The sequence below is a fragment of the Scylla paramamosain genome, chromosome 43 (assembly GCF_035594125.1).
Source record: "Scylla paramamosain isolate STU-SP2022 chromosome 43, ASM3559412v1, whole genome shotgun sequence".
Taxonomy (NCBI): Eukaryota; Metazoa; Arthropoda; class Malacostraca; order Decapoda; family Portunidae; genus Scylla; species Scylla paramamosain.
The window spans coordinates 6994684-7009683 of NC_087193.1; the positions used below are offsets into that span (position 1 = coordinate 6994684).

General features: G+C 39.2%; 2 protein-coding genes across 2 annotated transcripts in view; both read left to right on the forward strand.

The window, feature by feature from the left end:
• Positions 1-12694, forward strand: part of LOC135093471 (epidermal retinol dehydrogenase 2-like) — a 23600-nt gene extending 10906 nt beyond the window's left edge. The window contains 6 exon segments of the mRNA XM_063992751.1: positions 1296-1343; positions 1345-1398; positions 1873-1983; positions 2499-2743; positions 3022-3138; positions 7576-12694. Coding sequence (XP_063848821.1) covers positions 1296-1343; positions 1345-1398; positions 1873-1983; positions 2499-2743; positions 3022-3138; positions 7576-7720 — 720 coding nt within the window. The 3' untranslated portion in view covers positions 7721-12694.
• A 1067-nt stretch (positions 12695-13761) lies between these two features.
• Positions 13762-15000, forward strand: part of LOC135093776 (estradiol 17-beta-dehydrogenase 11-like) — a 3888-nt gene continuing 2649 nt past the window's right edge. The window contains exons 1-5 of the mRNA XM_063993386.1: positions 13762-13954; positions 14104-14322; positions 14408-14532; positions 14635-14745; positions 14961-15000. The exon at positions 14961-15000 is cut by the window's right edge and continues 122 nt beyond it. Coding sequence (XP_063849456.1) covers positions 13945-13954; positions 14104-14322; positions 14408-14532; positions 14635-14745; positions 14961-15000 — 505 coding nt within the window. The 5' untranslated portion in view covers positions 13762-13944. The remainder of the gene's footprint in view (positions 13955-14103; positions 14323-14407; positions 14533-14634; positions 14746-14960) is intronic.

Sequence of the window (15000 nt, forward strand, 5' to 3'; positions counted from 1 at the left end):
GGAGGAGGAACGAGAGGGAGCAGGAGAAGGAGTAGGAAGAAGATGGTTAAGAATATTTGAAAGAGTTGAAAAAATTACCAAGAGAGAGAGAGAGAGAGAGAGAGAGAGAGAGAGAGAGAGAGAAAAACTAACTTCTTCCCTTCCTTAATTCTTTTCTCCAACATCATCTTCCTACTTTACATTTATCACACCAGTGTTTGCTTCATGCCTTCCTTGTTTACCTGTGTTTCCTAATTCACCAGTGGCTCCTGTATTTGGCAACATCATCTGGTCTTTTCTTCGTACTCTTCTTAATTTATCCTTTGACGTACCTGTGTTTGTTCTCCTTATTTACCAAGTGACTGGGTTTCTCATCTGATGTACCTCCTTCCCTTATGTTGTCTGGCCTTGTCCTGTGTTGCCTTACCTAACCTAGTGTGATGTATATTTTGTTCATCTCTTTAACCTTTCTTGTGTACCTCTAGCCCCATCTTGTCTGTTGACCTTACCTTATTTAATGTAATATAAATTTTCCTCTTCCTCTTTCATTTGTTGTATCTTCTCACCTGACCTTTCATACATAGCTTGTGTTGCCTTGTCTGGTCTTGTCTATCTTATTTTACTTAATGTGATGTGAATTTTCTTGCCTTTCTTGTCTAATGTACTTGTTTGCTTAGCTTTCCTTATGTGTCTTATATTTTTTGGTCTTATTTTCTCTTGTTTGGTCTTGTCTTATTTGGTGTGTGTATCTTACCAAATCTAATGTAATGTGAATTTTCTTGTCTCATCAGATGTACCTGTCCTCTAATCCTTATGTAAATGTCTGGTTTGGTCTTGTCTGGTCTTGTCTTACATCTCTGGTCTTGTCTTAATGTGTTTCTTATTTAACCTAATGTACATAACTTGATTTGTGTGTTGGTATCTATCATCTTATGTAACCTGTGTAATGTAACTGAATGATATACCTGTCTGCTTATATTACCTACCCTAATGTAACTTGATGGCTTGTTTATAGGTTTGTGTTACTTTGTCTTACCTAACCTAATGTAACCAACCTAACTTGCCTATCAGTTCACCTTAACTAACCTTCCTTTACCAATCTAACTAAATCCTAACCTAGCTATACTCGTATTTAAGTGAATTCCATCTTATTTTACCTTACCTAACCTAACCTAACCAAACCAAACTAAATCTTACCAAACAATACCTTACATTACCTAACTAAATCTTCCCATACCAAACTTTAACCTTACATAAACAAACTCACCTGCATCTCACCTTCTCCCGGCAGGTAATGAGGAGGACCATGGACCCAGGTAAGAGCAGCAGGAGGTCAGTGTTACATCTATACCGTTGACCTCAGTGGATCGCCATGCTGTGTATGCTGCCGCCACCAAGGTCAAGCAGGAAGTAGGGAAGGTGAGCGAGACAGACAGACAGACAGAGAGAGAGAGAGAGAGAGAGAGAGAGAGAGAGAGAGAGGAGAGAGAGAGAGAGAGAGAGAGAGAGAATACATCTTTCCCATCTCAGCCAGTTGTTTTCATTGAGACAGAAAAATTGAGAGAGAGAGAGAGAGAGAGAGAGAGAGAGAGAGAGAGAGAGAGAGAGAGAGAGAGAGAGGCTATACCTTTTCACACCTTTTCCTTGTTTTCATTGAGAGAGAGAGAGAAAAAGATGAGAGAGAGAGAGAGAGAGAGAGAGAGAGAGAGAGAGAGAGAGAGAGAGAGAATACATCTCTTTACAGCTTCCCCTATTCCAATACTCCAGTAACACCCAATAATATCCTTTTTACATCTTCTGCATCTCAGTAACACCTGTCCCTCCCTTCTTCCAAGGTTCACATCCTTTTCACACCTTCTGTATCTCATCATTACCTACCCTTTTGCTCCCCAGGTGGACATCCTCATCAACAACGCAGGTATTGTGACAGGCAAGAACTTCATGGAGGCACCTGATGAACTTATCCAGAAGACCTTTGATGTCAATATCCTGAGTCACTTCTGGGTGAGTGAGAGAGTGAGAGGAAGGATGAGGATTGGGTGAGGGAGTGTGTAAGAGAATCATAGAAAAGAATGAGTGAATAAGGAAGGAAGAGAATCAGTCTGTTATCCTCCACTTCTGTAATTTGCAAGCACTGAATACATTATGTTCAGTATTAGCTGAAAGACTCATTAATACTCTCTATCCTCAGTTTCCTTGTAAGAAGAAAGTTTTATCCACCTAATGGTTCTGTATTTGCAAGCAGTGAATACATAGCAATCAGTATCAACTCTCACACTAACACTCCCCTTATCCCCCACCAGACGATGAAGGCTTTCCTGGAAAGAAGGAAGCGAATTGATCAATCAACCTTCATTTTTTTTATTTTGCAAGCATTGAATACATTACTTTCATTATTAACTCAAAGGCATACTAACACCCCCTATCTTCACCACCTTGCTACTTTGTTATTTTGCAAGCATGGAATACATTACATTCACTACTAACTAATACTAACACCCCTACCTTCACCCTGGCAGACAACAAAGGCTTTCCTGGGGGATATGATATCAAGCAACAAGGGACACATCGTCACCATCGCCTCCGTGGCCGGCCTGGCTGGTGTCAACAAGCTTGCCGACTACTGTGCCTCAAAGTTTGCCGCAGTGGGTTTTGATGAAAGTCTGCGGCTGGAACTTAAGGTCGGAGGCTACACTGGCGTCAAGACCACCGCCATCTGTCCCTACTACATCAACACTGGCATGTTTGAGGGAGTTAAGTCCAAGTACGTAATTCTTTTGTTGTGTTTCGGGGGCGTTTAGATGAGCTTATTATTTAGACTCAAAACTTTTGCCATCTGTTCAATATTATGTCATCACTAGCATGTTTGAGGGAGTTAAGTCCAAGTGTGTGATTGCCACCATCTTTAGTTGTTCCTCATCATCCCTAACTTATCTTTATCCATCCTCCACCAGACTCATCCCAAACTAACCCTCTCTCTCTCTATCCTTCCTTTACTAGACTCTCCCAAACTAACCCTTTCTCTCTCTATCCCTCCACCAGACTTATTCCAATCCTGAGCCCAGAGTATGTGTCAGATGAAATAGTGGACGCCATCCTCCTCGATTACTACGACCTGGTGCTGCCTCGCTTCTGCCGCTACCTCATCCTTCTCAAGTAGTAAGTATTGGCAGGCCTGGAGGTGGGAGTAGTGAGTAGTTGCAGGCCTGGTTGGTTCCTTATGCTCCTTCAGGTACTAGTGAGGAAATGCTAACCTGAGGGATGAATTGTGTGTGTGTGTGTGTGTCAGTTTCTTTTTTGTTTTCTGTGTTCTTTCTTTTCTTTTTATTTCTCTACTTGGGGATGGACACTTTTCTGTGATGTCAAAATAGCTCCCCAGGTTTTACTTCCTTTTTTTTCTTTTTCTTTTTTTCTGCCTTCTTTTTCCTGTTTACTTCTTTGTTTGTTTATTTTGCATCTTTCTCTTTTTCTCTTGCATATTGTTATATTTATTGCTATTGTATTATTGTTTTTGCCTTCTCCTTTCCCCAGTTTCCATTCTGTTTTTTTCTTTTTTCCTTCTTTCTTGTCCCTTGTGCATCTTATTACACTTATTTTCATTGTATTTTTTGTTGCTGTATACTCGTACATGGCCTGAGCTACACTCCTATAGCTCTGTCTGTGTATCTGTGTTTGTCCAGTCTTTCCATCAGTTGATGTACATTCTTTGCCCTTATCATCTCTTGTAGTGTTTGTGTGTTTGTACTTACTTTTTTATCTACCTCCTTATCTACCCACTTCTGTCTATCTCCCTACATACCTGCTTACTTATCACAATATTTCTCTTTTCACATTAATGAATTCTAGTTAAAATCTGTATTGCTCTCCTTGTTATTCTTGTTTATATTTTCTTTGTCTTCTGTACCTTTCTTTTTTCTTCTATCCTTTTTTTTTACTAACTTTTTCTCCTGTTTAAGAATTCTTGTTCATTTTTTTCTCTGTTGGTTGCTACTTTTCTTTTCATTATTTTTTATCTTCTATCCTTCATTTGTTTTACCTCTAAAGTACTCTGTAACGCCTTAGTAACATATTCCTTTCTTATCTCCTGGCACTTGTTGAAATATTCTCTTCTTATCTACAGCCTCTCATTATCTTTATCCATTAGCTTCACTTAGTGCTCTCTCTCTCTCTCTCTCTCTCTCTCCTCTCTCTCTCTCTCTCTCTCTCTCTCTCTCTCTCTCTCTCTCTCTCTCTCTCTCTCTCTCTCTCTCTCTCTCTCTCTCTCTCTCTCTCTCTCTTCAGTTCCATCATAATCTTTTCTTATTTCTGTCAACTTCAAGCAGCCTGTGTAGTAAAAATTTATAATCTTTCTTTTTTTTTTATTTATAATTACAGAGATCATATTTATTGTCCATCTCATATTAAAGTGTCATTTTTTTCTATTAATCTATTTACATTTACAGAAATTCTATTATCCACCTTATGAAATCAGGAAAATAATTACCATTTTTCTTCCATTAATTTACAACTTCCATTTCCAGAGAGCATTTCATTCATTTAGGTGCCCTGATTTTTCGTATAATTATTTTCATTTATAGTTTTGTCAGTTGGGAAAGGTTTTATAACTCATTATATAATCTAATTCCATTCACACACATAATTTCATTGATTTTAGTCGAGTCATAATTCTTTGTATAATCTATGTACTTTCTACTGCACAGATAATTTCACTCAGCTGAGAAAGGTTTCGTAACTCTTTGTATAATCTAATGCCATTCACACACATTTTATTACTTTTAGTTATGTTGTTGGACGTTTGGTAATTCTCTCTTTAATCAGCTTACAAAAGTCACATCATTCATTTCATGCTTACATCACCATCACCACCACCACCACCACCACCACATCATCTTACATCTCAGTCCCACACCATCAATGACCAATATTAACTTACAAAGGTCACATAGTTTATCTCACACACCATCACCACTATCACCACTATAATTTACAGAGGTCATATAGTTTACTTTATACTTGCATCACCACCATTATCACCACCACATTTTCCTCACATCTCACTCCCACACCATCAGCAACTGAAAATCAGTTTACTAAGGTCATGTAGTTTATCTCATACATTACCACCACCACCACCACCACCACCACCACCACCACCACTATCACCACTACCACTATCTTTATGTGAATTGTTTAAGAATACAAACATGCACACTTTACTGATTTGTATGCATGATATGGGGATAGCTTAAAATATTCTAACCTTCCTTCTTGGGTTACATATTCCTTTTTGAACATTTGGAGCAGTACAGTTCTAATGCATCAGGTTATTTACACTTACAGGTTAGGTATCCTTCAGTGGGTTGTAGTATGCATGTATATCTTTAATTCATCTTCAAGCTTCAGAATCTTAAGGAAGTGGGTTACAATATGCATGTTTATATCTTTATTTCCTGTCATGCAGGCCTCAGGATCTTTAGGGGTGTTTGGGTGACATGGGTACTCCTGAGGTGTTTTGTTTTAGGTGTGCTAAGATCATGTCAAGATCTTTGGGTGTTTGGGTGTTATGAGAGTTGCTGAGGTGTTGCATGTTAGGTGTGCTCAGTTCATGCCAAGAAGGGTTTTTGACTAAGTATTGTTTACCTGAGGAAGAATATCAATCATAGACCCATATTCTGAAACACTTCTTTTATTGGAACTGTTTTTTTTTAAAGGCCTTAGAGGTGATTTATTAAGTTCTCAAGAGTTTTTACACAGTAAGAAAAGACCCTTTAAAAGCCCGGTAACTTCCATTAGAGTCTGTTAAAACTGAAGAACCCTTTGTTAAACTATCACTACAATCATGAAAAGTTCCTTGAAAACACCTGTAACTTCCACCAGAGCCTGTAAAGAGAGTAGAATCCTTGTTCAACTATAATCCTGCCTTCAAATCAGTTTATCCAGTCTTTCATACAGTTTATCCTACCTTCATATTAGTTTGTCCTGCCTTCAAATTAATTTATCCCACTTTACATCAATATCTCACTGTTTTTGGGATGTTTGAAGGGGAACATAACATAAATTCCAAGTACTTTAGTCTGAGCACACCTTCTGACACAAGACACCTAATTGAATTAATTGGAGACAGCAGGCATGGCATCTCTGGGTTAAGGTTCGGGGACTACTAACCTATCTTTGCAGCTTCCTACCCAACCGCCTTCTTATGTTGTTTGGGGAGATGTCGGGCATAACCTGCTCCATGAATGACTTTGTTGGACGGAGGAAAAACAATTAGAGACCTTTAGTGCGAGACTCCAGCGACAGGTAAAAATAACTGTTGAAATGTGGTCTGTTTTACCCTGCCCAATTGTACCCTGACCCTTGTACCTGTCATCTGTCCATCTGTCCATCTGCCCATTCATTTGTACTGTTTGGTGGGTGTGATGTACCTTTATTGTATTTTAATCCTTGTCATCTATACTGTCATCCACCACTTGCTTGTGTTTGGTGGATGTGATGCGTTTACCATGAATTGTTTGACTGACCACTCCTTATCCGTCATCATTCATTATCTTTTTAGTGACGGATTAATCTGTTACCTTTGTTGTATTCTGATCCTCATCCTCTACTGTTATCCACCAGTTCCTGATGTTTGGTGGATGTGATGTGTTTACCCTTGATTGTTTAATCCTGACCCCGTCATGCTTATCCATTTTCATCCATTATATATTAGTGTTTGCATATTGTTTTCTGACCCACATCCTTCCCCTTCCTTGTTACACACTAACTGCTATTGCCTAATGGATATGTTCAACTTCATCTTCTTCCTCTGCTCCTCTCATCATTCACCCTCTGGTACTGTAAAGTGGATGTGTTTTGTCTGTGTTATGTCATGTTGTGTTGCTGTGCTTCTCATTCTTGTCCTACCATGCAATCATCATCATCATAATGTTTTGCCGGAATACTGGAACGTATTAACAGCATGATTTTATTTCTTGATGTTATGTATGTGATCTTTGAATGTACCTTTACCAAGATAAGTGTATTAGCACAGCCTGGCCTTGCATGTCTGTTCTTTGCTTACTATATACTCCATAAAGCTAGAACTAGATAAAAACTCTATATTCCAGCCAAACACAGATTATCAAGCCAAGACACTCAATAGGAACTCAGTCTACACAACACAGCCTTAGTATTTGCACCCCCCCTATGCACCTCTGTTCTTAATATATCCTTCCTGAAACTTAAATTGAATCATACACTCCAACCAAACACGGATTTTCAAACCCAAACACACAGGATGAAGTGACAATCTATACCACACAACCTTAGCATAACAGTAGCATCTCTGTTCTTAATATATTCTACCTAAAACTAAATTAAATCTCACACTACAACTAAATATACAAGAGGAGCAATCACTCACCACACATCAGTACTTAACCCAGCACACACACACACACACACACACACACACACACACACACACACACACACACACACACACACACACACACACACACACACACACACACACACACACACACACTCACACACACACATATACTTAATCTCCACTACACATCAGCATCTAATCAAGTACCTTCCTTCCTCCCCCAGCATCCTGCCCTTTGATGGAGCCTACAAGTTGTACAAGGCATGCGGTGGCCACCTCACCATGTCTGAGTTCCAAGGCAGAAGCAAGCCAGAAGAGAAACCTAATGGATTAGAGGATAAATTGCTGGATAAAAAGAGTATGGCTTGAAGTGTGTCTGTGTGCATAAAGAATGTAACCTCACTTTTTACTTTGTGTATGTGAGTATAGAATGAGCATGAGTGTGTGTTTTCGTGTATGGTGAAGATTTTGACAATTTGCACGTTTCCATGTGGATATTTGTCATCAACACCGGTGCGTGACTTGCGTGTGTCTCGGGAAAAGTACTCGTGTGCCGCAGACGTTATTCCCTCACTCACATATTCCTGCATGTATCCGTGTGTGACTATGCTGAGCAAAGTCACATGGAGTCATACAAATGCATACAAGTGATTTCAAACTGGTATTTTAAGTCTCAATGAATGAGACTGTTTGGCTTAACTACTCTAATAATGATAGTAAGAGTGTTTAGTGCCTCAAGGTGTGTTGTTAGGAGCACTGCTGTCTTATGTAAGGATAAATGCTTCTGTAGTATTTAAGGCTTCTTCTGTAGCAGCACAGGAGCGTTTGATTGCCAAGCTTCTTTCCATCTCACTCCTTGCTGATGAGACTCCAATGGTTAAGACACGTTGGACTCGGAGCTGAAAGACTGCGAGTTCAGTTCCCCGTGGGCTTCAGTCAGAGGAGTGGTGCCCTCTTAACTCTAGCCTGCCAACATCACCATGCCTTGCCTCAGTGAACCTAACTCCTCACTATTGGGATCACAGTGGTTCCATGGTAAGACATTGTACTCGTAGCCGAAAGATTACAAGTTTAATCCCATACATGGTTCATTCAGAGGCCCGGTGCCATCTTAACCCTAACCCATTACTATGACCATGCTTTTTCACTGTATAACCTCAGCTGTCTGACATAATATCTCTTCACTGCTTACTGATGCAGGTTCTCTTAGGGCACAATGATATACTTTGAAACTCCTTTCTTGAGGCTGAAGGCTATGTTGCCATTATCATGCTCTACTATGTTGCTATGTAAACTTGCCTGTCTACCCTAGTATTACCTCCTCTTCGCTCACTAATGCAACTACACTCCCATAGCACAATGATATGCTTTTAATCTTTTTTGAGATAGGTGTAGGCTGAAAGTTAAGTCACCAGAACCATGCTTTACTATAACTAAGTAATCTCGGCTCTCTAACATAATACCTCCTCTTCACTCCTTGCTGATGTAACGACTCCCAAGGAACATTGATATAAATTCCTTTTTTTGAGATGGAGGTGAAAAACTATGGCTAGAGCTTTAAGAATGTAAATTAAGAATTTCCTTAGCTTTGAATTAAAAGCTATTCTAATGCAGTGTAAGTCATAGGAAGGAGGAAAAACAGAAACAAGCAGAGTCCAGAATGTACCAGTGAAAGGGTTGAACTAACTTTGATAAACTAAGTACCTTAACATTCGTTCATTTGAAACATCCTAATGCACATGTTATGTACAGATGAGTTAGACTTTACAGACATGCCCAGGCAGTGAGAGCGATAGACTAACTTAGCTACATAGCTGGACGCAATAGCGAAAAAAAATTATCACAATAACCAATAAATTAATAACAATAACCTTATTGGCAATAACTGATAATCCATAACTGGCAGTAAATTTATCGTCCAATAACTGATAACTCAATAAATCCCAAATTCCAATACCAGTGATAACAATATTGATATTTTAAATAAAAAAATTTATAAATCTTTATCATAGAAAACTTAGAAAATATTAAAAAACTTCAAATTCAATGTTTATCCTGTCTCTTCACTAATGAAAAGTACTGTTTTAAGTAAAATAACTACATTTAATTTTGAAAGTTTAAAACTTCAACATGCTCATTTTCCAAAAACTAAAATTATCAGTTATCATTAGTTTGGACCCAAAAGTATCAGCGATACTGATGAATCGATAATGCAAGAAAAATAATCATCGGATAACTGATAACCCAGTATTGTTATCATGATAACTTATCACAGTAATTTATTGTGATAACACCCACCTTCGATTAGCTATCAGTTCAAAGTCATCCTAATCCATATAACTTATAGATGAAAGAGTTGGACATTACAACGGAAAGGCTAAACGACATAGCTTTCAATTCTGAGATCCTAATGCATGTATGATAGATTTATAGATACATTTATTGACCATAGAATCACAGGTACATCACAAAGCACAAAAAAATGCCAAATAAGGGAAAAACCATAAAAAAACAAGCATGATGTGTGTTTATATTCCCCCCAAGAGCTTGATGCTTCATTACCAACACACCTGCAAGCCAATACACCTGCCTAACTCACTCCTGTCCCTCACCCCTTCATACTACTGGAAGTGTAGAGGACAGCTCTCTTGGATCAGCAAGTCGGATGTGAGTAAGACTTAGGAGTGTGTTCTGTACTGGATGTCGCGTTTCTTCTCTCTCAGACTTTTGTTCTGTCACTGTGTTTGTTTTGTTTTGAGTTGAGTTGTTGTGTTTTCTTATCTCTTTTTATTGATTTGATGTGTGGAGTCTGACAGTATATTTTTATTCTTTTATTTATTTTATTTTTTTATTTACTTTATCTATTTATTTATTTTTTATACAGTCTAACTGTTTTTTCTCTATCTCAGTTTTTGGTGATTTGATATATATATATATATATATATATATATATATATATATATATATATATATATATATATATATATATATATATATATATATATATATATATATATATATATATATATATATATATATATATGTGTGTGTGTGTGTGTGTGTGTGTGTGTGTGTGTGTGTGTGTGTGTGTGTGGAGTCACTTACTATGTTTCTTCTTTATATTTTCTGCCTGTTGCTGTATGCTTTCTGAGTGTTGTATTGTCTTTTCTCCCTCAGGTGATGCACTGTACAATATACACAGCAAATGTGACAGCAAGTTTCTTCTATGTGCATATTTTCATTCTGGTTCTGTTTACTCTTTCTTCATAAACTCTATTTGGTTTCTCCTCTTAATTGATTTAATACTTAGCATTTAGTTTTATTGTATATTTCTTCTCAGTGCATATTTTTTCTTCTGTCTTAGCATACATTTTCAAGTAAACTGTCTGTCCTTATATTCAGTGATGTATTTTCACGTCTTCATTTTCCTTCTTTAAATATTTCGCACATTATATTTTTTCTTTTTCTTTCTTATAACAAGTGTGTACCATGCATTTAAATATGTGTAAATAGTATTTTTATTACTACCATGTATCACACTGCATTATATATACTTGAAAGCCATTGATATTATGAGATATAGATTGGTTTCTGCATAATAGGCATCTTTCGTAGCAACACAGGAACATGCAATGAAAGAATCACACCTTATGAATAGCAATCATAGCGAGGATTTAAACAGAAACAGGGTGAGATTAGAAATTATAGTTATATATTGTCATTTCTACAAAGGACTTAGAAATTTAACATAATAATGATCTAGTCCACTTCAGTTCTTTCCTCCTACTTCACAAATCTCTCTGTGTCGCAGTGAAACAATTGTCTTGGTAAGGAATTAAATGGAAACAAAAAAAAAGAGAAAAATGTATATATTCTTACATCACTTCAAAACACTTATAAATTTGCTTCAGTTCTTTCACTGCTATTAACACATCTTGCCTTGTCACAGTGAAAATTTTCTTTGAGCTAAATGAAGGCAAAGAATAAATCATACTTGTACATTCTTGTGTTGCTACAGAAGACTTAATGCAGCATAATAATTACCAGGTCTACTGACTCTTTCACACCTTGCCTTGTCACAGTGAAAGAATTGTCTTACTAAGGAATTCAATAGAAACAAAAGGATAAGATTAGACATTGTAATTGTACATTCTTACATTGCTACAAAAGAGTATTCCAGCATAATAATTGCCAGGTCTACCTTGACTCTTTCACTGCTACTTAACACATCCTGACTTGTCATAGTGAAGGATGAGATAGGACGTTTTACATTCTCACATTGCCACAAAAGATTTAGTAATTCAGCATAATTTTCATGTTTGCTCTGACTCTTTCACTGCTGCTTAACAAATCTTGCCTTGTCGCAGTGAAGGAGTTTATGTGCTTCTTAGTCAATACAGGTAGAGCCCCTAGTGCATGTTAATGCCAAGTGATTGCAGTGATAATGTTATAGACTAAAGATAATGCTGTAGGTCGCTTGCCAACTTTGTATTGTATTTATCTTAAGTTTGTCAAGATGATGCAATGATGATTGTGTTATGAATAGCTTCTTGTGTTACTGTGTTGAGAGTTTTACTGATGGTGTCTTACGATTACAAAGACAATTCAATGATGACTGTTTCGAATTGCTTTTTACTGAGCTACCGTGTTGTAAGCTGTACTGAAGGTGTCTTATGATTGTGAAGACAGTGCGATGACAGTTGTGTTTCAAATAGCTTCTTATTGCAAGCTGTAATAATGGTGTCTCACGATTACAAAGACGATATGATGCTTGTGTTTCGAGTAGTTTCTTACTGAGTCACCACGTTGCAAGGCGTACTGAAGATGTCTTACGATTACAAAGGCCATTCAACAAGCCTATTAATATAACGCTACCTTAAATAGAATGTTCTTGCTGCTGGTGCATTATAACAACCAAGCAGTGGAACATTTCAAATTGGTTCTCGAGTCACTGTGCTGGAAGGTGTACTGAAGGCATGTGCTGCACTCCGGTTGGTAGTGAGTGCTGTTGCCACTGTGAATACTGAAGGTGCTGGTGCCTGCTGTATGTTAGAGGAAAAACAGGTTTAAGAAATGTATCACAAGAGTCAAAATTTTTAGTACTGGTAAGGTAAATAAATGATTGTGTGTGTTAAGTTATTAGAGGAATGCCCTGGTGATTGTAAAGTACTGCAACTATTACTACTTTTCTATTGCTGCTTCTGTTACTACTTTCACTATTACTACAGATGCTACTCTTACTTTTATCACTTTATTATGTTCTTTTTACTACTACTACTACTACTACTACTACCACCACCACCACCACCACCACCACCATTACCACCACCACCACCACCACCACCACCAATATCACCTTTGCTATTACCATTTTATACTTTTCCTACCACCACCACCACCACCACCACCACTACTACTTCTACTACTTACTACAACTGCTACTACCATCATAACCACAACTACTTAAAACCAGTGAATGGCCACAATTATCTCCCTTCCAGGTGTGCTTTAAGGATAGAAGGGCATTTTACTGTCTACACTTATAATTAGTTACAATAGTGGATCCTGTCAGTACTGAGAAAGATCAGATTTACTTTTTAATTGTATGTATGTATTATTATTATTATTATTATTATTATTATTATTATTATTATTATTATTATCATTATTATTATTATTATTATTATTATTTTATTATTATTATTATTTTATTATATTTTATTTTATTTTTACCTTCTAAGTGATCTGTTACTACTTGGAAGGGTATTAGTATTGTGTGTGTGTGTGTGTGTGTGTGTGTGTGTGTGTGTGTATATATATATAGTTTTGTATGGGATGTCCTTGGTGTGTGTGTGATGAATTCTTGCTATTTTGAAATAAATGTTTCGATACCATCTTTATCTTTCACTTTTTTCCTTTTATTTTCTCTTTTCTCTCTTTCTCTCCTTTTATTTTTAGAGAGAGAGAAATCTTCATACCTACCGTCAAATCTCAAGTGTGTGTAACCCATTAACTTATTTTTCAAGTTGTGTGTGTGTGTGTGTGTGTGTGTGTGTGTGTGTGTCCACATAAGGTTCTCATAATTGCATCAGTCAAACCTTCAGTATGTGTATGTATGTGTGTGTGTCACGGCGCGGGGTACAGCAGGTCAGAGTCCATAATTGGCAGCGAGCCATGAGATTGAATACTTTAACTCCCCTGGGAAGAAAAGTGTTATCTTGTCCATCGTCAACAGAAAACCAAGAGCCGCTTCACACAACATTAACAACGCATGCCAGAATTCACCACGGTATTAATTTTACCTCCTGTACCTTAGTGCGAGGATGTGTGGAGGCGTGCTTTGAGTCTTTGCATCTGGCATGAGTGAGTCCAGCAACACAGCAACACATGATGGGAGGTAATAAAGGCTCTTGACCCCGCCGCCCCGAACCCCCACTCTCCGCCGCTGTCGTGGGGTGACTCAATGGCTTCTTATCAGTGATCGCAGAGATTACCACAATTCTCAGCCGGCAGGGAGGCGTGGGAGCATTCAGCCACACTTTGGGCGAGGCGGCTTGGAAAGGACAGCAGGACGCGGACAGGCAGGCTGCACAATGGCGGACTGTGAGTAGCGAAGCGGGGCGTGGGCCTCCCTGGTGTGTGTGAATAGTGGCGGGTATAGCGCTGTGTACTAGTGTGCAGTATCCAGGGCCGAGATTCACTCCTCGTGAAGCATTGTGAGGACGAGACAGTAATGGATCATCCTCCTCTAGTCAACCAGGTGGTGATGGTGTTGTGGTGGCTGGTGCTCACCGCCTACTACACCCTGGAGTCCCTGGTGATGCTGTTGGTGCCCAAGCACTACCGCGCTAAGGACGTGCGGGGCAGCGTGGCCCTGGTAACGGGCGGCGGCTCCGGCATCGGACGGCAGATCTGCCTCAAGCTGGCAGCGAAGGGCGCTGTGGTGGTCACCTGGGACGTGTCCGAGGCAGGTAAGGCCCAGGGCTGTCTAGTGTGGCTGTAGTGGCGAGGGGTGACGTTCCTGGCAGTGAATGACGCGCCCTGTCTTCCCGCCAGGCAACGAGGAGACCGTGCGGCAAGTGCAGGCCGCGGGGGGCCAGTGTCGCGCCTACGTCGTGGACCTGTGCGACCGCCAGACCGTGTACGCCGCCGCCACCAGGCTCAAACAGGAGGTGGGCAAGGTGAGTGTGTCACGACCTCCTGCCTCAGGGTAATAATTGTTACCACTGTCACTGCCACCACTACCTACACTCACTGCTCACTGTGCCCTGCCCGCCACACAGGTGGACATCCTGGTGAACAACGCGGGCGTGGTAACGGGCAAGAATCTGCTGCACTCCCCGGACACCAGCATCGTTAAGACCTTCGAAGTGAACGCCCTCAGCCATTTCTGGGTGAGTATGACTGAACCTTACACACACACACACACACAAACTTCCTCCCATACAAACAAGACAACACACAGCACAACGTCACAGAAGCAACGTTCACAAACCGTCCCAACACAAGACAATGACGAGACCAAACACCAAATTTTAAAGCACCTCCAATGCCAATCAAAAACAGAAAATTCTAGTACTAATACCACCCATTCTTCCACATGGCACAGACGACGAAGGCCTTCCTGCCAGACATGCTGACAAGGAACA